Below are 25,944 nucleotides of genomic sequence, written 5' to 3'. Positions count from 1 at the left end.
CCTTGTGAATAAATAACTTTCATAGGTATTTGACCCCAGATACAAAATTTAAGGGACAACATACTGGTAAAACGAATTCACATATTTTACACTTCCAAGTTTCTGCTGCTAACAAATCATTCAAAAGGAAATTACCATCATAGTTACATTACCAATATTTGTGTAGTGTTGTTTCCTTTATTAAAGGGCATCCATCTGTTTTAGCCACCTTAACTTCACTAACTCAAAATGCCAAAATTTATGATGTGAACATAACATTAAAGACTCAGAATAAATGCGAACCGCCAAAGACTTATACTTACAGAGGAATTGTAAGAAACATACACCAAATACATAAATAGGTACAATGCCAGAAACTATGTAACTTATTATCTTTTCAAGTATTTGAAATCATTAACATTACCTAGTGGCAGTAATGACCAAACCAACAGTGTTTCCCATGCGCAAATGAGTCATCCTCATCGCCTCTGCTGTGAATCCACCATAAGAGGTTAGTCAACGTGTTACCATCATCGAAACCATTCAAGCTTCGTATCTTTTGCAGCGCACTTTCACTATCATAGATTCCTTGCAGGGCATAGACAAATCCCTTCCATCCCTCTCCAACCCCTTCCCTGTTCAAGGCAGGTAATGTCCACTCTACAAGCTGCTTCACAAAATCAACATCCGAGAAAAGGACTTCAGAAATTGGCAGTATTGGTAAGAGCTGAATCCCAAGCCTACATTCTCTCCACTCAGGAGGTGCAAACCATAGTGCACTGTCTCTTTTGTTAGCCCATAGAACCCCAACTACCCTGTTCTCTCTTGTGAAATCTTCCTCATATACATTCCCTCCCTCTTTAACTTGCCACCACATTTGCGCTGCGTGAATTTCCAACGCTGTAAGCGTCGATCCCATCGCAACAAGGTGGGGATCACCATAAGCCAGACCCATCAATGCTGCCGAATAATATGCATTCACAGCTTCACTAGTACTCTCTTGATTCCTTCCATCTGCAAACTCAGTTAACCCTCCAGCCCAAGAATGCAATTTATACAGATCAAAACACCTCAGACGCGTAAAACTAGAGTTCGATCCTCTGCTCAATGTCATAAAATCAGCCATAAGCGAATATGCTTGAGGCTTATACTTCCTTCCCCAAGCAGGATCAATCTTAGCAAGCACTGCAATTCCATATAGAAAATATCCCAAATGATAATGGTGATCATTGTAAATTCCAAACCCAAAATCAGCACCAGAATCATTAGACCCTTGCTTTGTAACAATGCCTCCCCATTTCTTATCATACAGAAATCCATTCCCATTAAAACTTCCGTCGAGCCACGGCTCGATGGTCTCCTTCAAATACTTCCTAACAGCAGGAATCACATCAGGGAAACACACTTCTTCAGCTATCAACGCCAACCTCGCCGCCCTGGCAACCAATTTGCCATAGAAATAGGACGAATTCGTCGATATCCCGGCCGAATTCAGTCCCTCAACATCCCTCACAAGAGCCGAAACAATTTCATCATAAGATCCATCCCTAATACCTCTAATAGAATGCCAAGTCACAGAAACATGATTTGTTTCCAATATCCATGAATCCCCAACAACACCAACAAGATCACCATCAATGCTCTTATACTTCAAATCCTCCAAAACAACAACACCAGAACCAACATTAGACAAAAGCTGAAGATGAAGAGGGTGTGCTAATATCAACAAATCACCCCACCCTTTCTTCTCCCACTTATACTCAACACTATAAGGCTTTGAAAACACAGCATCACCACTCACAGGGTAACAAGAACTGAACCTATCAAGAACCGCCACCTGCCGCGAATCGGAACCCGGCAAAAGAGCTACCCGAATCACACCACAAAACGGATCAGAAGTGATCTCAGAGAGAGTGTGGTTAAGCCTGATCGGTGAAGAAGCATAGAGGAGCCACGTTTGGCCGTTATTGAACTGAAAAGTGAACTTGGTTTGCGATTCATTGGAAGAAGAGAAAGAGAGGATTGCGTGGATGGTTGAGATTGAAAGAGGAGTTGGTTGAGTAACAGAGAAAGTGACAAAGGGGCTTCCCCTAACAAGGAAGAATCTGAGATTAGAAGAAGGAATCTCCAACGTTACACTGAGATCACTGTAGGAGGAGATTTTGTGATTGGAATGAAAGGTTTTTTCGTTTGAATTAGTGATTGTGAGATCGGAGTTGAAGGCTTGGTAGGTGAATGCGGTGTTTGAGATTTGCGAAGGGTATGAGAGGGAAAGAGAGGAATTTGAGGGTTTGATTAGGTAAGGATGAAAGTATTCTGGAACGTCACCGTTTTTGAGAACGAAGTTTTGGAAGAACGAGTTTGTTGGGAGTGGGTTTGAGAGAAGGTTTTGGGAGAAGAAATTGGAAGGTTCTGGAAGCACATTGGAATCAGTCTCTGGGAATATGAATGGAAAACGCTGCTTATTGGTGCGTGGCATTGTTGTTGGAACTGAAAACTCTGGTGATTGTGATGGTGGTTGTGGTTGTGGTTGTGATTCTGATTCTGGTTTTGGGGTTTTATAGGGTTTAGGGCGTTTTTTGAGGCCTTGTGTGAATGCAATGCTCACCTTGCGTCGCAGTTTCTTCAGCATTTTTTATTTATTTTTATTTTTCACTTTTTTTTTATTGTGTGGAGGTTGGGATTATGATGGAGGGGTTTGACTATGATTGCATTTTCTTGAAGGAGTTGGTTAAGTTTGTTGAGATGGATTTTATGGAAGCAGGTGGAGAGAGGAGAGTCAAGAGTGGGTGTTTTTATTTGGATTGAAGTTGACGGCGGCAGTTGGGAAGGTATATGAATATGTGTTGGCATGTGAAGGAAGAAAGGGAGGTAAGAGGTGCAAGGAAGAGATGGCATCATTTTGCGTATCAAGAATTTGTAAGACGTGTGATCTGTGCGTGTGCAAATGAGAATGGGAGTAAGTAACTGCGGGGAAATTATATACAACTCTTCGTCGTTAAGAAATTATGATTTATGAATATGTTTATTCAAAGGGGACAAAAGCAACCAGGAAAATCAACATTCTTTGGCTCTATAAAGTTTTGGTAATTGCTTTATGAGTTTAACCATATAAAAAGTTTTACATAATTATTGATGAGATTCATGTATTTGATAATTTATGGGTGAGTTCTATGGTGAAGAAGTGAATTTTTTTTTTTTTGGGTGAGAAAATATCGTGGATGCAGGAAAAACAAACGCGTGTAGTGTTTGTTTCTGTTGGTCTCAGTAGATACTGTTGTAGTTTTAGAGAGCAGAATGTACCGAAATTGTGGATCAGGTTGTGTTTAATTAATAGGAGTTACTTTTGTAGATAATCTGATGATTAATTATTTAGGGTCGTTTGGAAATTATAGAAGTAGTTTTTTTTAACTTTTGACTTATAAAAAGTAGTAGTATTAATGTTGGGTGCAATTTTTAAAACTAAATTGCAACTTTCTAAGAAGTTATTTTGGAGCTTATAGAGAAATTAAAAAAAATGACTTCTCTCATAATACTTCTACTTTTCATTATATTTCTTTAAAATAAGTACTTTTAGAGTTAAAAATCCAAATACAAAATAACTTATTTATAAATTACTTTTAACAAAGTCATTTATTGTTTAAGTTATTTTATCAAAAGGAGCTTAATTAAGTTAGTTACCCAAACTGGCCCTTAATCTTTTTAGTCTGGAACAGGTAATTTTTGGAGGAGTATGGTTGGGATGGGCTGGACTGTTCATTTGGTATGAGTATTTTTTTTCTCCATTTATGAAATTGTGATGCTATCTGAGTCGGGTTGGATATTTTTGGTCTATGACATCTTATAGTATTAGCCCTGATGAAAAAAATAAAGAAAAAATACTGACCAGAAAAACATGAACAATAATAATATTGATATGAGATTATAATAAGAACAATAAATTGATAAGGTATTAATAAACGCTATGTTACTTTAGCTAGTAGTCAACTTTAAAAATAAAAAAATGTCTACATATGTTAATTTTCAATTCAAAATTAAATATCCTTGCATTATTTTAAATTAAATAAATTATTCTAAAATATATTAATTTGAATCGGATAGAATTAACCATTTATTAGTTTATCATTATAAAATAGTTAAAAATTAACTAAACCCAATAATATCTGCATATGTTAAATAATTAACTAAACACAATCTAATTTATTGTATATTTAAATTATAATATCAATTTTTTTAGAGTATTTATTTTCAAGTCATTTAATTTATACTAAATATTTGTCAAATTTAAATTAATATTCACTAATTTAACATTTATAATAGTACATTTGTTTAACTTGTTTAATTAAAATTATTTATTTTAAAATTTATTCTACAACATTAATCATCAATAGTTTTAATTTAAAATTTTTCAAGGATATAGTATTGTAAAAATTTAAGCATGATAATTGAAATAGAGTGCCGAGGAAATTAAAACTATTGTATTTATACAATATTATATCCTTTAATTTTCAGTACAATTTTATACAATACTAGTATAAAGGTTAAATTTCCTCTAAAATTTTTGGTACAAATTTATACAATACTATATCCTTGAAAATTTATACAATACTATATCCATGATTTTTGGAAGTACTGCCATGGTAGAAGAAACGCGGAAGAGACGCAACCACATGTAAAAGAAAAAGAAGCAGTGAACACCAGAATACAGTAAGATACTACCATAGTAGAAGGAGACACAGTGGTGTGCCATAGCAGTCTGGTGGAAGGGGACGCGAAGGGAGACGCAACGACATGTTGAAGAAGAAGAAGCGACGAACACAAAAAACACAGCGAGGCCATAGGGTCTTCTTCTTCAAGTGCCATGGCGGAAGGGGACGCAGCGGTGTGTTGAAAAAGAAGAAAGAGGTTGCCATAAATGTCTACCATCATAGGAGCTCTTTTCTGATGGCCACATCAGCATTTTCTATTAACTGTGACGTCATTCTTTTATGGTCGGGTGATTTTGTCAAATTTAAAATTTTTCAAAAACTATTTTATTAATAACAAAAGTCAGATACTATTTTATCAGATCTTTCAAATACTAATTTGATATTTACTTTAATAATTATTTTATATTCGAATATTTAAAATGAAAATTTATTTTAGATAATGTATTGTATTTGAAATGTATTGAGGATCATATCTTATAATTTAAACAAACATCTTTTAGTTTAATTAGAATTTTATAATATCATAATCTAATGTTAAATCTAGATGATAAAAATAAAGATATGAATGTGAAAACATAAAAGATCAAAATTGAGGAGAATCATCATCATTACATATTTTATCATTACTTCATTAGATAGAAAATTATATTAATAATTAAGAACTTCGTTAGTATTGAACTACTTATTCTAGTTAGACTTAAATTTTATTTAATATTTATTTTATAATTAATATGTTAAATAAATTTTTATTTCTTAATTTTGTAGTTTGTACCTGCAAAATTGTTCTGCATATAAAACTAATTAATAATACATAAAAATATAAATTATTTTATTTAAACAAAAAAATATGAAGTGAAATATTAAAAGAAGCCATCTAAGCCTAAATCTAACACTACTTAAATAAGATAAGATAGTCCAAAAAAAATCAAAAAAATAAGATAAGACAAAAATTAGGATAATCCTATAAATATATTAAATAAATTAATATTAAAATTTAATATTTATAATTTATTTTTATTTGATGAGTATGTATGTGGTATGTTTATAAAATTCTTTAAATCCAAAATAATAGCGCGCGGATGAAAAATTTATGTATGTATTTGATATATTTAATAATTCACACATTCATTGGATTACAAAATTTATAAGTATTGACATAATTAAAGAGGAGAGGAAATTTTTTCATTCGTAAAAAAAAAAGAATTTATTAATAAACTTTTTTAAAATAAATACAAATAATAAAAATTAAGAATTACTTCAAAAAATTAAGTGCTTCTTAAGAAAAAATTTAAATCAATGAAAGGCAAGAGATTGTAGAATATTTGGTCATGACGATAGATCAGTAGTAATGGACTAAAAAAAATCTAAAAAGACTTTATATGAGATGATCCGAAGATAATTAAGTATAAGTGTGCTTATTTTGAACATAAATATTTTAGGATACAATAATATGTTTAATTTATGCAGCCACACTTTCAGAATTACGTTTTATTAAACAATCGTAACACGTAAGACCTTGTCTTTTCTTAATGAGAAACATAATTAGCTATTTACGCATTGAAAATTGACACGAGACAAACACACATATTTTCATTGTTTTAGCGTACATGTAGTTTTACAAACTCTATTAGGTAGCGTTTGGTAGAGAGATAGAGACTGAAAGACTGATACTGAGAGACAGAGACTTAGAGATAGAGTCTGAAATAAATCTCAGTATTCTGTTTGGTGCAAAGTGTGGGAGACAGAAATTGAAACGAGAATAAAGTTCTAATTTAATTTGTACAAAAGGTAAAATTAGATTAATTAATTGAAATAGGGTATTTTAGGTATAAAATATTATTAAAGTTTCAGTTTTCGTCTCTAAAAATTTCAGTCTCCTGTATCCCCACTTTTTGGAGGTATTGAAATACTGAAATTTTAGGGACAGAGACAGAAATTTAAATACCAGTCTCTGAACCAACAAACATAATACTGAGTCTCAATCTCCCAGTCTCTGTCCCAATACCTCAAATCAAACGCTACTTTAGAGAGTAATATAGGAACAAAACATGTAGTTGCACCAGTAGGAGCTGACACAAATACAGAATTTTCCATCCGCTACTGCTCGAAATGGATTCTTATAATCGCACTACTAAGCACCATCATCTTCCGGGTTGTTCACCCGTTCACATTCATCAATCCAGTCACTGTATCTGCATTGTTCAATCAAGTGGTTGTGTTTGTAAGACAAAGCGAAGAAAGAAGGGGAAAGGGAGAGGTTTTCTATAGAAATATTTAACTTACATGTCTATTGGTTCAGATAAAGCTGCAAAAGACAACAAACATTCTAGGATCATCAGCAGATTTAAAAGACAAACTTGAATATGAGTTCAGAAACAAACCTGTGACAGTAGTGCTAAAGCTCTCTTGGCAAATCCTGCAAGAAGCTTCCCCTATCAAGTTCTTCATATCACTGTTCAAAAGAATCCCAACCATTAATCCTCAAAGGAAATACAAAGCATGGAATCCCCTACAAATGCTAAACGAAATAGCTTACATTCGGCATTCGACACTGGCGTCGTGATTGCAGAAAGGGCAGCTGAAGACAGTGTCAAGCTTATCCATCCGCTTCTTTGGAACTGGCTTTGCTGATGATTTCCTCTTTCCCATTGCTCAAATCCTGATTTTTACATAAATGTTTGAGCACACAAAATCAAAGCTAGAACTTCAATCAATCTCTCAAAAACTTGAAATTTTTTTACGATATTATTCAAACTATCTAACCACCAAAATTCTAAGATCTTTTTTGTTTCCCCTCCAAAAAACACATTATTAAACCAAAACGGTTGAAAATTGAAACTTGTTAATTCAATGAACCCTAGAATGCACATAATGAATCAATGATCGAAATCTACAAGTACAAGCAATGGAAAGGCCAATAGAGAAGCAAGAACTAAAGATGTAAACAAGATGAAAGGAAAACGTAAGCGATAAGGGAATAGAAAGCATACAGAAGTGGAAGACTCCAAGATCAAAAATGTTAATCGAAATGACTGGCTTCAACACTTTCTTTTCGTCTTTTCGAAGGCTATCTTGCCTCTTTCCGAGAAAGAATGAATGATACTAATCAAAAGTGAATCCCACCTATATGCTTTCGTGCTTTAGCTTAACAAGCGCAGGCGATGAGAGAAAGAGAGAGTGGATGTGATTTGAGAAATTGAATGAAATGAAAATTTAGTTTAGATCATTTATAGTATTTGAAATGTATTGAGGGTCATATCTTGTAATTTAGACAAATATCTTTTCATTTTATTAGAATTTTATAATATTATAATCTACGTCATAAAGATAAACATATGAATTTAAAAACATAAAAAGATTAAATCTTTATCATGCTTTATATATTATGAAGGAAGAAAAAAATTTAAATCCCTAAAAACAGTGAATTTATTAATTCTCTGCTATTTATACGACTGCATAATCAAACTTAGATATGCCCACAAAGTATCAAGATTATCCATGCAGTTAAACACTTGGCATGTGTTGAGATAACTTACAATGATGCTCAAATTCTTTTTAGCCTTGGTTTTGCTTCACATGCCCCTGTATTTTTTTCCCTCCATGGCTTCTTTGCTTGACACGTGTCAGTCGTCAATTTGCTTAGCTTCCTTTCTTGCCTTGAGGTCAACGACTCGGATTGAGTCAAAGGAGCAACATCATGCGAACCAACCAATTTTTAGCGAATTTTTATCACGTTGATTTGATCAATTACTTGCTCGGTTTAACACTTAACCAAACCAATCAATAATCATAATAAGATATCAACTAATTAACTAGAATAAATGAAACTTGTTTGGTACTACGTGCTAACTCATCACTTCATGTCAAAAATCATATGAATGTTTTGCTTGTTTCCAAATTTTGATGACTTCCCTTATCAAGATATGATCCCTATGAATGTGTCGGTTACTTGTCTTCATCACGTTGACGCGTTTTTCACTTTTTTCTAATAATTTTGTTTTTCTGATATATAATACTTGGTTTTGGGTTTTCGTCAATTATTGGATTGGTATTTAGTGTTTACATTGATGAATATTGGTTTCTTTCTAGAAAAAAATGACCAGATGCATGATACGAGGCCGGGCTGATTTTTTTGGATATGATTTGGTGGTGTGAGTTATGTTGGGTTATGATCATTAGGAGTGATTTACACTGTTATGACGGCGTTGCTTTTTGAAATCTGGGGGAAAGAAATCGGACCGACCGATTTCAAGCAGAAAGAAGAAGTAACATAAATCGGATCCACCGATTTGTGTAAGGAAGAAGTTGAGGTTGCATGAAATCGGTGCCACCGATTTTTGGGTGGCCAAATTTTTCAACCGAAGAGTGCAGTAATCGGACCCACCGATTTGGGAGTGCACGCGGCCGGTCTGTCCGATTTGCCCGTTAGTACATACATAAACTGGAAAGAAATCACAGAAGCCCCATTTCTTCATCGCAGGTCTCAGCTAATGTTCTTCCTCTTCTCTGATTCTTCTCCTTCATTCTTGTAAAATAAATTTCTGTGAGGTTGAGAATAGTCAAGTACGTATAGTGTTATGGATGATAGAGTTGTATTGAAGATTTATTGTTACGGGCAGATTTTATTGCAAACATATGAGGGAGTTCAATTTGTGTGTGAAAATTCATTAGATGTTGTTATTCCGTTCACATTGTCATTTGAGGAATTGAAAGGTGTGATTTGTGAGAAGATAGATTCTCAAAAATGTAGGAGAGTATCGTGTATTTTGTACAGGTATCCTTTATCTGTGTTTGGTGGGTTTGTTCAATTTCAGACCAAGTACGTGACGGATGAAGCGAGTATGCATGAAATATTTTCAATGTACATGGAAAATCGCCACCGAATGTCGTGCATCGAGATATTGAGTTTGAGCAATCTGAAGCGGACTGTAACATTGAATTGGAAGATTATAATAGTGAAAGCGAGGATGAATTTGAAAGTAACTATGAGATCGTCGGTCCAGGTGAAGACGAAGATGAAGCTGGCGGCGCCATGAACGCAGATGTGGCGGAAGTTGCAAATGCACTAGCAAACCCGCATCCGTTTCAGGAGCCTTCTTTCATGCGGTCGTTGGATTTGGAGGCTATGCATGCACCAGAGTTTCTGCAATATATGAATGCAGGTGCGTAAAGCTAGGTTGCTATGTGAAACTCTAAAGTAGCAGATCAAATAAGTCGGATGAGTAATATATGTGATATGTGACTAGGCATTTGTGACCATAGCATTTAATTTTTTTATTAATTAATAGTTCTTTGTTATGAATTATATTTAGTTGTTCTTTACGTAGATAGAATAGCGAAAAAAAAAGACTATTATGATCTTACATGGTAAAGTGTGTTTATTAATTGAGTTGTAATAAATGACTTATTACTGAGTACATAATAAAGCATTTATTACTTTTGATGTATGCAGCGCTTCCTGTTGTGGCAGATGGTGAGTTCACAGTGGGGATGTAATTCAGTTCAAGGAAGGCAGTAATCAAGGCAATAAAAGATTATACCATCCGGAGAGGTGTGGATTATCGGGTATATGAGTCGGAACTAACGACATTCTATGCCAAATGTACAGAATATAGCGATGGTTGTGACTAGTTGATCAGGGTTACCAAAATGCAGAAGAAGTACTGTTGGGAGATAAGAAGGTACAATAGAAGTCACACTTGTACCAGGTCTACTATTTCTCAAGACCATTCGAAACTGGATTCCAAGACAGTTGCAGAAGCAATTAAGCTGTTGGTAGAGGTTGACCCGTCTATAAAGGTGAAATCAGTCATTACTGAAGTCCAGTCAAAGTTTAACTACACCATCAGTTATCGCAAGGCTTGGTTAGCAAAGTAGCAGGCGGTCGAATCAATTTTCGGAGGTTGGAAAGCATCATATGAAGCTTTGCCCATATGGTTTGAGGCCATGTGCCACAAAGAGCCATCAGCAGTGGTTCACTTTGAAACAATGCCTGCTTACCAGGAGGATGATTTGGTTCCTGATATACGTGTACTATACAATCTTTCAAACCCCTAAACCACGTTAACTTTATAAAGCTCCCTCTACAGTCCGTCTTCCTCGGTGCAAGCAAGCACTCGGCTTCCAATGCTTCAAAACTACTCATGGTCGGTCCTGTAACCGGAAGACCATTTGTCGGCAGACCGAGAATTACCACCACATCCTCCAAGGTCACGACACACTCACCAACCGGAAAATGAAATGTGTGAGTCTCCGACCGCCATCTCTCAATTAGAGCATTAATCATTGCTGACTGACATTGGATAACTCCAATCTGGGAAACATAATAAAATTCAGTCTCGCGTAACTGTGACTCAACAATTTGGTTGTATGGATCCGGCGGCTTTAAATGATCACACATCAACGTCCGTAAACCCTACAATATCACATTTCCGTTATAAGGACAAGTATAATATAACTATATTATCAAAAACACAATTATCCTTACATATCCTTTATAACTAATTCCCAGCATAATTGCATTTCAAACATACACAATAAATCTGTTATACAAAAATCCTTCAATCATATTCATTATCTTATAACAAAAATTAATTAATCTTACACAGTAAATCAGCCTCTATTATTATTATTATTATTATTATTATTATTATTATTATTATTATTATTATTATTATTATTATTATTATTATTATTATTATTATTATTATTATTATTATTATTCATAAAACAGCATACTAATTTTATTATTCTTATTCATAAAATAGCATACTAATTTTATTATTATTATTATTATTATTATTATTATTATTATTATTATTATTATTATTAATAACACAGCATACTAATTTTCTAATATAAGTTTAGTTATTACTAATTTATTGTCTAAATTTTACTGAATTAAAATTCAATTATTAATGCTCATAAATAAAATAATTTATTAAATTTTTATTATTAATCATAATAATTAATTAAACTCAATTACTAATACTAATACTAATAATAACAAAAATAATATATCAATATCTACCTACTCCAATCTAATATGTACAGATCTCATTTTCCTTCTTCTTTCATTCATTCATTATTTACATTCATCACATTCATTTATTTTTTCATTTTATTTTAACCAATAAGCATAAAAAAAAACCCAATTCAACGGTAGAACTTACTTACCATATCATACATACATACATAATTAATTACTATTTTAATTTCTATTTCTAACCACCTAATAATAAAATCATACATACATACATGATTAATCTCTACTTAGTGCCATTATAATATATATTGCTAATAAAATATAATATTATCACTATTATTATTATTAAATCAGATTATTAAAAAATAAAAACTTACATAATTTGAATGTCCAAGATAATTAACAATATAAAACTCTGATTGATTTACTTCTTTAAATTTTTGTCTTGGCATTTTTGTTTAAATGTTTTTATGAGGATTGTTGTGGTCCAACAATGGTGAAATGAGGAAAGTGGTGGGGTTGGGAGCAAGAAGAAAGGGATACGAGAGTGAGAGTGAAAGAGATAGTGCTGGGAGGGGTGAAGCACTGGTCCTTGGAATAGAGAGTCACGGGTCAACCAAAAAGCCAAGTGCATGCATGACGCGTGGACAAGAAGTCTCAAATCGGACCCACCGATTTGTACACCTTCCGCGTCCTAAAATCGGTCCGTTCAATTTCCGTCCCCTTAATCGGTGCGTCCGATTTCTTCTACACCGCCGTCACATCTCGGTGAAACACCATAAACCCCCATATCGCTACTATACTCCATCAACGTCTCCATATCAAAATTAAAAAACTCACGAGGCCCAAGCGTATGAACAAAAGTTTATTTGAATTTGATATTAACGAGTTTACTAAGATATTATTCTCAAACTCAATAAATACTTATAAAAATAATTTATAAAATAAAATTGAGGCTAACTAAAGAACTAATTATTTATACGTTAATATCAGTTTATTTTTTTAATTTTTATTTATAATAACATTCAAATGAATAGCTAAAATTATATATAAAAAAAAATTTAAAATTTTACTTAAAGATATCCAAAAGTATAATAAAAAAAATACTTAATAAATAAATTATTTTTGTAATAAATTTAATTAAGTCTTTTTTTTCTTATGTTTATTATTCTTTTCTTTTTTTTTCGACAAAAAATTTTAGTTATCAATATTTAAGTTATTAGATTAATTTAGTTAAATTTAATTACTAAAATAACTTAGTAATGTAACATCATCTTACATGTCAAATGTCCAAATTTTAAAGATCATAAACGTAGCATACATAAAAAAAAAAACTTATTTTATCCAAATGAATATTTAAAATCTAAAAAAAAAAGAAAAACATTATGTTCACATAATTGTTGACTGATTTTAAAAATGTTTGCTGATGTATATTAATTCCCCAAATTTTAGTATCATGATACAATTTAATTTCTACCATTTCTATCAACTCTTTTTTTCTTTAATCTACATCTATAGCCTAGTTCCATATTCCTTCATTTGTCATTTCCCATCTTAAACTTGAAGCAATAATTTCAGTCTTCTTTACTCCCACCCTTCCCATTTAACGTCCCCATCAAGAATTCCATTATTTTCTCAACTTGTGCTAAACCAATCTAAAATCTAAGTCACCAACCCAATAATCTCCAATATACTATATTATTTTAATAATACTATTATTGCCTATATAATACTGATAATAGGGACAAGTTGTAGTGTTGAGAAGTTGCCAATGCTGAAAATAGAAGCCTTCATATCATCTCAATTTGAAGAATAATTCTGAGCCAACGAAGTATTTATACAATGTGTATAATAGGTTGTTTATTTAACTCAATATGAGTTAAAAATGAACATTTAGGATAAAATACTATTAATTTATTAAATACAACACATCCATATTATCTAAAATAACTATTCGAGATACTCTATTGACTCCTTATACTTCCTATTTGAAGAAACCTCCTTTCTGAACATTATAAATTCCACTAAAACCCGATCACCAAAACCACCACCATTACCATCATAATCAGATATTCACATCAACAATGTCTTCTTTTGTTTTCCCAGAGACCAATTCCACTGTCCTCCCAGACCCTTCCAATTTCTTCTCCCAAAATCTTCTCTCAAACCCACTCCCAACAAACTCTTTCTTCCAAAACTTTGTTCTCAAAAACGGTGACCAACCAGAATACTTCCACCCTTACCTCATCAACTCCTCAAACTCCTCACTCACTCTCTGCTACCCTTTCCACAACTCAAACTCTTCATTCATATCCCAAGTCTTCATCAACAACCTCACCATCACTTCCTCTAACAATAACAAACCCGAGGGCAAACACGTCATTTCCTCCTACAGTGACCTTGGTGTCACATTGGATATCCCTTCTTCCAACCTTCAATGCTTTCTTGTTAAAGGAGCCCCCTTTGTAACCGTTTCTGTTACACAACCAACCCCTCTTTCAATAACCACCATCCACGCCATTCTCTCTTTCTCCTCCAATGATTCTCTCACCAAGTTCACCTTTCAGTTCAACAATGGCCAAACATGGCTCTTATACTCTTCCTCACCAATTACCTTGACTCACACTCTTTCTGAGATCAGTTCTACTCCTTTCTCCGGCATAATTCGGATAGCTTTGTTGCCGGATTCCGACGCGAAACACGAGGCTATTCTTGACAAGTTCAGCACCTGTTATCCTGTCTCCGGCGAAGCCATCGTCGGAGAACCGTTTCGCGTCAAGTATAATTGGAACAAGAAAGGCTCCGGTGACTTGTTGATGTTAGCACACCCTCTTCATCTTCGGCTTTTAGATAAGAACAACAACAATGATGTTAATGTAACCGTTCTTGATGATTTCAAGTACAATAGCATCGATGGGGAGCTTGTTGGTGTTGTTGGTGATTCATGGATTCTGCAAACCGATCCAGTTTTCGTAACATGGCATTCTTCAAACGGTGTAAGGCAAGATTCATACAACGAAATCGTTTCGGCACTTTCGAAAGACGTTGAATCTCTTAACTCATCTTCAACATTATTACAAACTTCATCTTACTTCTATGGCAAGTTAATTGCAAGAGCTGCAAGACTTGCATTAATAGCTGAAGAGGTTTATTCATTTGATGCGATTGCCAAGGTTAGGAACTTTCTTAAAGAAACCATTGAGCCTTGGCTTGAAGGAACTTTCAATGGGAATGGATTTCTTCATGATAAAAAATGGGGTGGAATTGTTACAAAGTTAGGATCTACAGATTCTGGTAAAGATTTTGGGTTTGGAATTTACAATGATCATCATTATCATTTGGGATACTTTATCTATGCAATTGCAACGCTTGTTAAGATTGATCCAGCATGGGGTAGTAAATACAAATATCAAGCTTATTCTCTTGTCTCGGATTTTATGAACTTGGATATGAAATCAAATCCAAATTACACTCGTTTGAGGTGTTTTGATCTGTACACATTACATTCTTGGGCCGGAGGACTAACCGAATTCGCCGACGGAAGAAACCAAGAGAGCACAAGCGAAGCAGTGAGTGCTTATTACTCTGCAGCGTTGTTGGGTATGGCGTACGGCGATGCAAGGCTTTATGGCGTTGGATCAACGCTAACGGCATTGGAGATTCTTGGAACACAAACATGGTGGCATGTGAAAGAAGGAAGTGGAATGTATGAGGGTGAGTTTACAAAGGAAAACAGGGTAATGGGAGTACTGTGGTCTAACAAGAGAGACAGTGGATTATGGTTTGCACCTGCTGAGTGGAAAGAATGCAGGGTTGGGATTCAGGTGCTGCCATTGCTGCCAATATCTGAAGCTTTGTTTTCAGATGTTGGGTATGTGAAGGAGCTTGTGGAGTGGAGTTTGCCTGCTTTGAAGAGGGATGGTGTTGGAGAAGGGTGGAAGGGGTTTGTTTATGGTCTTCAAGGGGTTTATGATAATGAAGGTGCATTGGAGAATATAAGAAACTTGAAAGGTTTTGATGATGGTAACTCGTTGACTAATCTTTTATGGTGGATTCATAGTAGAGGATGAAGGTGATCTTGAGAAGTGGAAGAATAATGGAGAAAAATCCAATAGCCGCTAACAATTGCCTCGAAAAACAATGAGGTGCTTGACAAAAAAAAAAATCCAATCCGACTCTGATAATTATTTCGAAAGGACAACAAGGTTTTTGTACCAAAAAAAAGTTAATGTTATTTTTTTTGGTACAGAGGCTAATTAATCCCAAAAAAAAAAAAACAAGAATTGGATTGAGTGTTTTTTTTTTCTTGGAGGCCTCATTGTTCTCGAAGTAATTGTCAGGGTTCGGATGGGTATTCACTATTCACTCAACAATAATGTGGTGAATCATTAGTCACACTGTGTGGGAAATAAAAATCAAATTAGAATAATGTCATGTATTTGAGCTTTCAACTCATGCTGGATTACTACTTTTAATTAAAAATAAAGTTACGTTACTAATAAAATTTATTATTTTTAGTTAATATTTAGTTAATAAAAATATTTTTGTCCTAAATGTTAAATTTTAAATTTTAATGATATAAAATAAAATAAAAAATATAAATAATCAAATTTTAGTTAATTAATATTAGTTAAGGGTTAACTATTAAAAATATTCCCGAAATTTGTAAACGATGACAATAATGCCTCTCATTTTTATTATTGACAAAAATATCATTAAATAATTTAAAAATGTACATGAAATGTCTATCCGTCAAGTGATGTCTTTTTCGTTAACAAAAATGTCTGATGTGACAAACAGAAAAACTTATGTGGCAAACGAAGATCTCACCTGAACCCATTCTCAAATTTCTCAATTCATTAACCCTAATCTCCAATTGCAAAATGAGAACGTGATACATCTGAAGAGGGGTTCAACCATGAATAAAGCTGGAATGAAGTGAAGGTCTGCATCAATGACAGAAGGATGCAACGATAGGTGCAAAGACTCTGGTTCGAAACAGTATGATAGTACGTGTCTCTGCTCTCTTGTTGTTGTTGCTCTGAAATCGAAGAAGAATGCTAACCCAGGGAGGTGGTTCTTTCGGTGCTCACTATGGAAGGTAAGCATGACTTGGTTTTGCTTACCAATGGGTCTTCGTTGTTGTTCCTATTTTAATATGTTTTTCGCACCTTTTGATTCATTACTGTTCTTCATCGATTTTCAATTTGTGTTCTTGGGAGAATAAAAACCACGATTGCAAATATTTTCAATGGATTAATAAATTGGAAGAGCAACACATAGTTGAAGAGGAGGAATGTTCTTGGAACAACAAACTTGTGCTATCTTCACGTGAAAAACTCAAACAGAAGAGCGTTAGGAAGCTGTCTGAATCAGTCAAGTGTGAGGACATAGTCTCCATGGTGCTACCTGTTCTTACAAAAGAATTTAAAGAGAAATTGAAGAAGATTGAAATTCTTCTAATCATGATGTGCATTGGGATTATAATTGGTGTCTTCATCAATTTCTTTGCTCTGTGAGCTGTTTGTACTAATGTTAAATAGTGGATGAAAAGTAAATATCAATCATTAAAGTGTATTTTGATAATTGTAGATGTGCCAAATTTGGTTAAAACATGGAATGACAACTCTTGTATTGTATTTTGATGAGAACTTGATGTGTATTAAGAGTACCAAATTATTTGACTGTAGCCTTGATGAGAACTTGATGTGTGTTGTATTTTTCAAAGTGCAGTAAAACTAAATAGAACACTTATAGTACAAACTTCATAATTAACATTTAAATGTAGTGTATCTAATCACATTGATCATAACAGGTTACATAACATTTATCAGCAATCTCCAAAAAGTAAATTAACATTTCCTATAATCCATGCATAACCTATGAACAAGTGATAATATCTAGATGACATAAGCTAATTAGGTAATGTACCATAAGAAGTACTAAATAGAGTCAAACACAACCTAGTCTAATAAATTTCAAAACAACTTAAACAATTCATCCGAAAATCTCATTAACACCCAAAAAAAATGCTAAATCAGTTCCACAATATTAAAAGACCTTAATACAACACATTCATCATGACTTTTTTTTTTTGGGGTTCTCTGAAGGCTTTGAAGGTGCAGGTGTGGGCATGAATTTCATGAACCTCTTTGTGGTGCCTTTACTTGCTGCATTCATTATTTGTTGAGAAACCAATGAGAGAGCACTGGAGCTAGAATTTGGCACATACACTTGGCCTGGAATATTAGGTCTTACAGGAATATTGGGCCTACCAGCCACACTGGGCCTGACTTGTGGTGGCCTAAAAGGTGCATTGGGCCTCACTGTAGTAGCCCTTGAAGAGGGAGCAGCAACATTCAGTGGAGCAACCCTAATTAGATCATGTGTACCTGCAACAGTGGACCTAGCACTAGATGCACCCCTCCTCATAGGTCTTGGTGCAGCAGCAACCGCACGAGTAATCTTTGGTGGAGCTGACTTCTTAATAGTAATGGCTGGTGCTTTTACTGAAAATGCTAGTATTGGTGCAGAGCCTGTTGAGCAAGATGTTTCCATTGTTGTGCCTACCGTCGTGGTTGAAGCAGATGCTGATGCAAGGTTTGTACCCAACCCTTGGGCTTGCTACAAATTGAAAACATAGATTCTAGAAGTCTGTATGTGTTGCAGAAAAAATAAGTACATAAAAGAAAATACCCGGTGTTAACAACATGGGAGTTTAGTATTTATATGATACCTGAATTGCATAATTTTTCTAAATGAAATTACCTTCCACTGCAGGTTCAACATATGGATTCACATCTTCACTTGACACTTCCTGCGCAGATTCTGCTTCTCCTCTAGCTTCTTCAGTTGGTGTTTTCCCTCCTAATTTGGTGATGCCCAATGATGGTGGCCTTGCATGTTTCTTTCTAATCCTCTTTCTACCATGTCTACCTACATCCTCAAATGTTAACTCACCAACTACTGCAGCTTTGCCCTCCCTATATTGTTCCTCATTGGTTTCATGTCCAGCAGTTTGATCTCCCTCAACTTGGGATGCCTTAGTTGGTAATACATTAATGGTCTTTACACTATTGTTGTTTTCATCATACACCTCAGAATCAACATTACCCTTCTCTTGACCCTCATCTTCATTACCATTGTACTGATCCTCCATCACATCATGTTCTCCCTGCCTTTTATCATTACCACAAACATCCTTATCATCCACCTCTACAACTTCTACCTTATCATCAGATACCTTGACTTCATCTACGTACTCAGGATTTTCTACAACAGCATGCTCAAAATACAAGTGAACCCTATTACCATTTTTCATAGTTTCCTCACACATACAAACAACATCAGCATTCCTCTTAAGCGGCCTTAAGCCATTTGATAAGTCAAAACTGGCCTCCAACCAATGAACGTCCTTAAATCCTGTGTAACTTAAATCGAGAAACAACACTTCTACCAGAAATAAATTACAAATATCCACACATATCCTATCAATGTTGCTAACAGTACCCCCAAAATATTACATTCCACCCTTTTGATTGCTCTCTAACCTACCCATGTGGTGCATCACAAATGTTATGAGTGTTGACATCTGAAACTCCAAGCAGAAAAAAGACACATTTTAATACTAATAGAGCTCCAATCAACTACTAAAATTGTTCTTCCAAAACAGAAAAAAATAAAACTAACTAAACCCTAAACCAATGCAATACAGTAACACAACGCATACACTAGAAAACAAAATTTTAATGCCCAAAAATCAACATTGTCACATACTTAGTTGCCATTTTTTCCATCAAAGACCATATAACCACAACAACATAAATGACACAAAGTTCCTAACGGAAAAGATAATATGCGTATCTTGTCAAATGAACAACCACCAAGATGCGACAATGCCCTTCCAAACCAGCGCCGCGGAAACGGTGGACGAACGATGGTCTTCGACGATGAGTTAAAGAGGAGAAGATGGAAATGCAATAATGACTACAGCGTTAACCCTTTTACTCTCTTTGACCCTCTTTTACAGTGTTAAAATGTTTTAACTTCTTAATACATTAGTTGAAATTAGGTTATTAATTAGGGATTAGGGTTAATGAATTGGAAAATTTGGGAATAGGCTCAAGTAAGATCTCCATTTGTCACATAAACTTTTTTGTATGCCACATCAGACACATTTCTGTTAACGGAGAAGGCATCACTTGACGGGCAGACATTTCGTGCCCATTTTTAAAGTATTCAAAGATATTTTTGTCAATAATAAAAGTGGGGGCATTATTGTCAACATTTATAAAATTTGGGGGTATTTTTGGTGGTTAACCCATTAGTTAATTTTGTTTTAAGATTTATAATTAAGGGTCTAAATTAAAAATTTATGACTTAAAATCTAAAAATTAATATAAATATACAGTTTCATAAAAAAATTGGCTAATGTTAAAAAAAATAACTTTCTGACATTATTCAATAAAATATTAATTTTAAATATTAATTTAAAATATTAATTAATATTGATAAAAAATATTAACATCTAAAGTTTATTATATAATTATTTATATTCACTTAAATCTAACTACTATAATTTTACCAGATAATTCATAACATATTATTGAGACAAAATAAAAGATAATCACAAACATAGTATCATCAATTTTATAACAAAACTATTTTTTAAAATAACGATAAAAATTCAGCATATAGGAAACCAATTAAATAAATATATTTAGGAATAATAAATACTACTTTTATTATTAAAAAGGAAAAATTAAATAATATTATTTAAATATAAGACAGAATAAGAAAAAAGTGTTGATTACCTATAATTTCAAAATAATAAAAAAAATTAATTTTAACGCACTATTTTTAAAGTAATTTTATACAAAATAATTAAAAAAATAATTTTAACGCACTATTTTTAAAATATATATATATATATATATATATATATATATTTATTTATTTTTATCTTTATCTTTATAGTAATACAAATGGAAAGATTTTTTGCTGACATGGCGCTCATATATTGAGTTTGAGAGTTTATTTGCTTAGGTGTCGTTATTATGAATTTTTACATTTTTATTTATAAATTGTAACTTATTATTTGCTTGGGTTGTTACTTTTTAAATTTTTAAATACGCTTTCTTAGGTAGTTAGGTATTTAATTGAAAAAATTAATATAAAGGACCATTAATAAAACTTAATTAATAAAAAGGATTATTAATTTTAAAATTATTAAAAAGGACTCATTTATATATTATTAAAAATAAAAACAAAAAAAATAAAAAATGAAAAGACAATAATATCCAATAATCTTTCTTCTCCTTTCCCTTGTTTTCTTTCCCCATCTTCTTCACCCGTTCTCAAACCCACTCCATACCCAACCTAAGGGAAACGTTGGTGGCGCGCATTTGAGAAGATTCGCCAAAGGTAGAATCGTCGTATCAGAGGCGGAATCGATGCCGTCTTCGTCGCGTCAAAAGAGATTCGTCTTCATCACCATCCAGCAAAGTTGTCAGAGGCAAAATCATCATCTTCGGACAGAATTGTCTTCTGAAGCTCGTCGCCGGCGGTGAAACTCATTCGTCCCACGTCGACCATCGCTCCTTTGACTCCTCCAGTCGCTCGCAGCAGCAAGCCCCACCTGAAGCTCCCCAAAGCCACACGCTTATTTCAGGTTCAAGTCCCTGCCTTAAGCTTTTGAGTTATATTAGTATCCCTGAAATTAAAAATTGTATAGCTTTTAAGGTGAAAACTGCAATACATGATGAAGTTTGAACATTTTCAATTCATGAATAAGATTTTAGTGTGATCTGGAAATGCCTTAATTCAAACCTGATGATGCTATTAGTCACTGTTTTGTTTTACTGATTATGTAATTTTCAATTTTGTTTCTTTCAAGTTATAAGGGCATATGCATTAAACAAAACCTAAGTTACATTTTTTTTAATGAATATAGTAGTGCATTATTGATGTTAAGAGCGTTATTTTTGGCCCCAGTAAGAACTCTAATAACACTTGTTGTCTATATTGAAAAATACATTAAATGAATGAATGAATCTGAATTTGAAGGGTTTATGTTCAAGGTGTGTTTGGTATGAGGCTGAAAATAAAGATGGATCAGTTTTTGTTTCTAAACTTGTGTTCTAAAATTGTTCATGGACTTTAAACTCAATGCTTTGGCATTGCTTATGATTGTAGCATTTCTTTCTATTTGTCTAATTAAAAGAACCTGATTATATGTCATGACTCTTAATTATGTTTACACAAAAAATGCAGGATTTCAAAGATAAAGAGCTTACTTCAACAATTTAGTCTAATAAATTAGGTCATGTGGTAAGTATCACTACTAGCCTTTAGGTGGCTACAATTTAGTGACCTAAAATAATTTATATTGGTTATAATAATAAAAGTTTATGGTGATTGTTTTGCCAGAGAATTAACCAAAATTCTTGATTTCACTTTGTACTTTGTTTCTACAGGCTCAGGCAAGACAGCAAGGAGAATATGAGACTCTCCACCGTGACTTAAATATTGAATTTGGTAAATGGAATTTTAGTCTTTTGGATCTTGAAAACCCGTTTCCAAATAATGAACCTTCTGTCCATCTTCTTTGGCATAGAGAGGAAGATTTGATGGTGCCTGTTATAGTGCAACAATACATCGCCGAAAATCTTCCCTGGATTCAGTATCATGAACTCAAAGGATCTGGTCACTTGTTCCCTTATCTTGATGGTATGAGTGATACTATCATTAAGTCACTTTTAGGTGCAAAGTAGGCTTCTATGTTATGGTTAGTGACTGTTCTGTTCCGGCTTCGAGATTCGGCTTCTCCCTATCTGAAAATTCAAAGAGTTGATTAGAGTGAAATATATTATCTACATTGAAACATCATTGAGTACACATGGCTGTAGGGAGAATCAGGTTACTTTCAAACATGAATTCTATCTCTTGCTTGAAAACAGATTGAAAGAGAAGCTGAAATGTTTCTCTATAGCCTCATTGAGTCTATGAACCTGAATTGATTTGAAATATGAATTTCTTTTCGATGAGTATGATGATTATTGTCCATGATTATTAGTAACTAACAACTATCAAGGCTATCAATGAAGCATAAGGAATAATGGTATGAAAATATTAGAGTGGTCTAATTTTACTGGAAGACTGGTACGGAAGCACAATTATTCATTGTATCTTTGACTTGTAATGAAAATATCAATTGAAAATTTTATAGAAAGTATTTCTTTTTCTAAGATTGTTTTGTTTAACTATGAGCAGAGTTACACAATTTTAGTGTAAAATTGCAGAGTTTGTGCAGAAAATTACAGAACATTAGTGCAAAATCATAGAAAAAATTAAATTACAAATTTTTATTTACTAAGTGCAGCAACTTTAATGCAGAATTGCACAATAGAACTAAAGCCAAACCTGTTGCATAATTCAAGTGCATATTTGTAGAAACGCTATTAAATCAACGTAAAACTACAAAATTCAAGTGTAAGATTACACAAATTTAATTAAAAATCAAAGTAAAACTATAAAGTTTAAGTGCAGATACAATTAAGAAACTCGGCAGAATCACCTAATATGCATAACTTAAGAAAAACCAATATTGCAATTCTAAATGTGACAATCTATAAAGTTAGAACTACCTAAAAAAATTCATATTTTTTCTGGATTAGGATTTCTACATTTAGAACGATTATGACCACTCTGATCACATCGGCTACATTTGTAAACATGCACATCTTGAAATTGTGACTCTCGGCCCTTCTTGCATGGTCTTCCCGGAGGACGAGTTGTTGTAGGTGGCATAAGAAAAATATTATTCTCCCAATCTGTTAGGGTCAGGTTGTTGACATCAGGCATGTCATGAGTTTCAATTGGGATCATACTGCTCACATAAATCTTTTCTTGTGAACTTTTCAGATAGCACTCCTCTACATAGGTGTAGATATTGCCATGTAATAATTTAATTGCAGCACAAGCATGTGGACATGGAATTCCAGTCATTTGCCATTCAAGACATGTACATTCTTTGCGTAGTAGATTCACACATACATCAACATTTGACCCTCTAACCATAACATTATGATCTCCATATCTCACTGCTTTAAGAAACTCACTTCTAGCTACATGTTCCATCAATATTTTATCAATCTTTGGCCCAACTTCATTTTTCCATTTAGTCATCTCTAACTTTGCAGTATATAACAGATTTGCAAGTTTGTCTCTATGCTCTGTTATTAAAGCACAAATACTATGAGTCCTCTCTTTTCTTATCCATGAATTAAATGATTCAGCTACATTGGTAGTTATGAGGTCCCATCGTCGATGAGGGAATTGAGACTTTGCCCATTTGTTAATATCTCCTTTAGTCTCTAACCAATTTGCAAGTTCTGGTGAAAATGCACGAAGTTGTTCCACAGCTTCTGTAAATTCTGTGCCAAAATGGGTATAACAAACTGCGTCTAGTAGTTTTTTTGCATCTTCTTTTACTTCACCGCGTATTCCCCTCTGTAACTTTTTAGTTTCTGCACAAAAATTTTCTTTCACATGTCGATAACAATAAGCATGTCTATCCCTGTCATATACTTGCTCCACAGCTGCAATAATTGATGGATGCCTATCATATATTAACGTAACTGGAATTGACCCAGTTAGTTCTTTCAAATTAGATAGGAACCAAAGCCAATTCTCATTATTTTCAGCACTAACAATTGCATACGCAATCGGAAATAAATCATTATTTGCATCGCATGTAGAGGCAGCTAGAAGAGTTCCCTTGTATGGACCACTTAAGTGGCAACCATCAATAAATAATATAGGCCTTGCTCCACGAAGAAAACCTGTCACACAACACCCATATGCAACAAAAAGCTTTTCAAATTGATAACTAGGAGAGCATGTCCATTTTGCAACTGTTTGTGGATCAGTTTTCACTAAACGATTACATATCCAAGGAATTAGCATATATGAATCTTTAGGTACGCCATTAATTTCAGCTAATGCTTTCTCCTTTGCAGCCCAAGCTTGGTGATATGTTAGTGAAAATCCGTATTCCTTGAAAATATCATTTCGTATGTCATTAGGCAACTTGTCAGGAGTTAATCTCAACTTGTCGACAATAATTGAAGACACCAAATTAGATCTGAAAGAGTGAGTACTCTCCAATACATCTTGAGCTGAGTGCTTATGATTCTTGATAAAATGTCTCACCACGAGGAACGAAATATTTTTTCCCATAGCATAAGCCGACAATTTCCACGGACAACCTTCAACCTTGCAGACACAAATTATTTTACCCGGACTGTTCTTTAAGAACTTGTATGTAAACTTATGAGCAATACCATATTCAAACAATGCTTTCCTCAGCTTACTTGCATTTTGAAAAATCTGTCCTTCTTCCTTTATAAGATCATTCCACTTAGCAGAGCCATTGATAATCTGAGGTGTAGGGACAAGTTGGGTTGTACATAGAATTGGTGTCAATGAATTTTGACCATCAATATTAGTAACGACGTCTCCTTGAGTTGAATTACTTGATAGTGTACTAATCATAAAAAAAAATTAAATTAATTTCATAACAATTCACTAATCACTAATATAAGAAAATTTATAAAAAGATAACCCAGTTGGAATACATACCTGTCATGGACGTTGTCGTCATTGTCCTCATGAGGTGCAATATCATGGTTAGTCTTTTCTACCTCCATGATATATACATGAGCTGTATCATCATTGAATGTGATCAATTGGTTAACACTATCAGTATCAATGAGATCTATGAGTTGAGATTGGTTAAACTTGAATGTGTAGGTAATGCGTTTATTCTGCATATTTTTCTTGGTTCGAAGCCATATCTTATGCATTAAATTTGAATGTGTGCATCCTTCTTCAATTAGCTCTCCTATGATTTTTCCTCCATGATAAATAATTTGCTGGTTTGGTACAACTTCAATATTACCTCCAATGTGAAAATAACAAAAAATTTGTCGACGAACAGCAGATTCCATGTCTATGCAAAAATATAAAACAATAAATAACCAATAATGAGGGAAGAGACATTAAAATCTAAAAACGAGTTTGAAAGAAATATATTACTCAATAGCAATGTTTCTGCAAGGATATACCAGAAAATCAACTTACATGCCAGGAGTATACTCATAGGTACTCCCAAGTCTTAAGTTTTGTGATTGGCAACAACAAATGTCTCTATGAGTTATAGATGAAGAATAAGGATTTGAGTGTCATAGATAATTAGAAAAAAATTATGTT

The 25,944-nt window shown here is 33.6% G+C and overlaps 4 protein-coding genes across 4 annotated transcripts; 1 reads left to right on the top strand and 3 right to left on the bottom strand.

The window, feature by feature from the left end:
- Window positions 1-273: 273 nt before the first annotated feature.
- Window positions 274-2,923, bottom strand: LOC107622856 (glucan endo-1,3-beta-D-glucosidase). Its single transcript, XM_016324908.3, has one exon. The coding sequence runs from the start codon at window positions 2,609-2,611 to the stop codon at window positions 404-406; it is 2,208 nt and encodes a 735-aa protein (XP_016180394.1). The 5' UTR covers window positions 2,612-2,923; the 3' UTR covers window positions 274-403.
- Window positions 2,924-6,256: 3,333 nt separating this feature from the next.
- Window positions 6,257-7,903, bottom strand: LOC107621782 (transcription elongation factor 1 homolog). Its single transcript, XM_016323783.3, has 5 exons — window positions 7,679-7,903; window positions 7,225-7,347; window positions 7,070-7,140; window positions 6,972-6,993; window positions 6,257-6,880 (listed from the first exon to the last, which is right to left on the bottom strand). The coding sequence occupies exons 2-5, from the start codon at window positions 7,335-7,337 to the stop codon at window positions 6,820-6,822; spliced, it is 267 nt and encodes an 88-aa protein (XP_016179269.1). The 5' UTR covers window positions 7,338-7,347; window positions 7,679-7,903; the 3' UTR covers window positions 6,257-6,819.
- Window positions 7,904-13,708: 5,805 nt separating this feature from the next.
- LOC107624050 (glucan endo-1,3-beta-D-glucosidase) lies at window positions 13,709-16,195 on the top strand. The gene has a single exon (XM_088485365.1). It carries the CDS (start codon window positions 13,758-13,760, stop codon window positions 15,741-15,743), a length of 1,986 nt encoding a protein of 661 aa, XP_088341491.1. The 5' UTR covers window positions 13,709-13,757; the 3' UTR covers window positions 15,744-16,195.
- Window positions 16,196-23,328: 7,133 nt separating this feature from the next.
- Window positions 23,329-25,541, bottom strand: LOC107621297 (uncharacterized). The gene is made up of 3 exons (XM_088501432.1): window positions 25,315-25,541; window positions 25,104-25,219; window positions 23,329-23,774 (listed from the first exon to the last, which is right to left on the bottom strand). The coding sequence occupies exons 1-3, from the start codon at window positions 25,536-25,538 to the stop codon at window positions 23,329-23,331; spliced, it is 786 nt and encodes a 261-aa protein (XP_088357558.1). The 5' UTR covers window positions 25,539-25,541.
- Between the last annotated feature and the right edge of the window lie 403 nt (window positions 25,542-25,944).

This window comes from Arachis ipaensis, chromosome B10 (genome assembly GCF_059453495.1).
Source record: "Arachis ipaensis isolate K30076 ecotype BB chromosome B10, ASM5945349v1, whole genome shotgun sequence".
In the NCBI taxonomy this organism is placed as follows: Eukaryota; Viridiplantae; Streptophyta; class Magnoliopsida; order Fabales; family Fabaceae; genus Arachis; species Arachis ipaensis.
The sequence above is the reverse complement of the archived record's forward strand: the minus strand, read 5'-3'. Positions and strand labels throughout refer to the sequence as shown.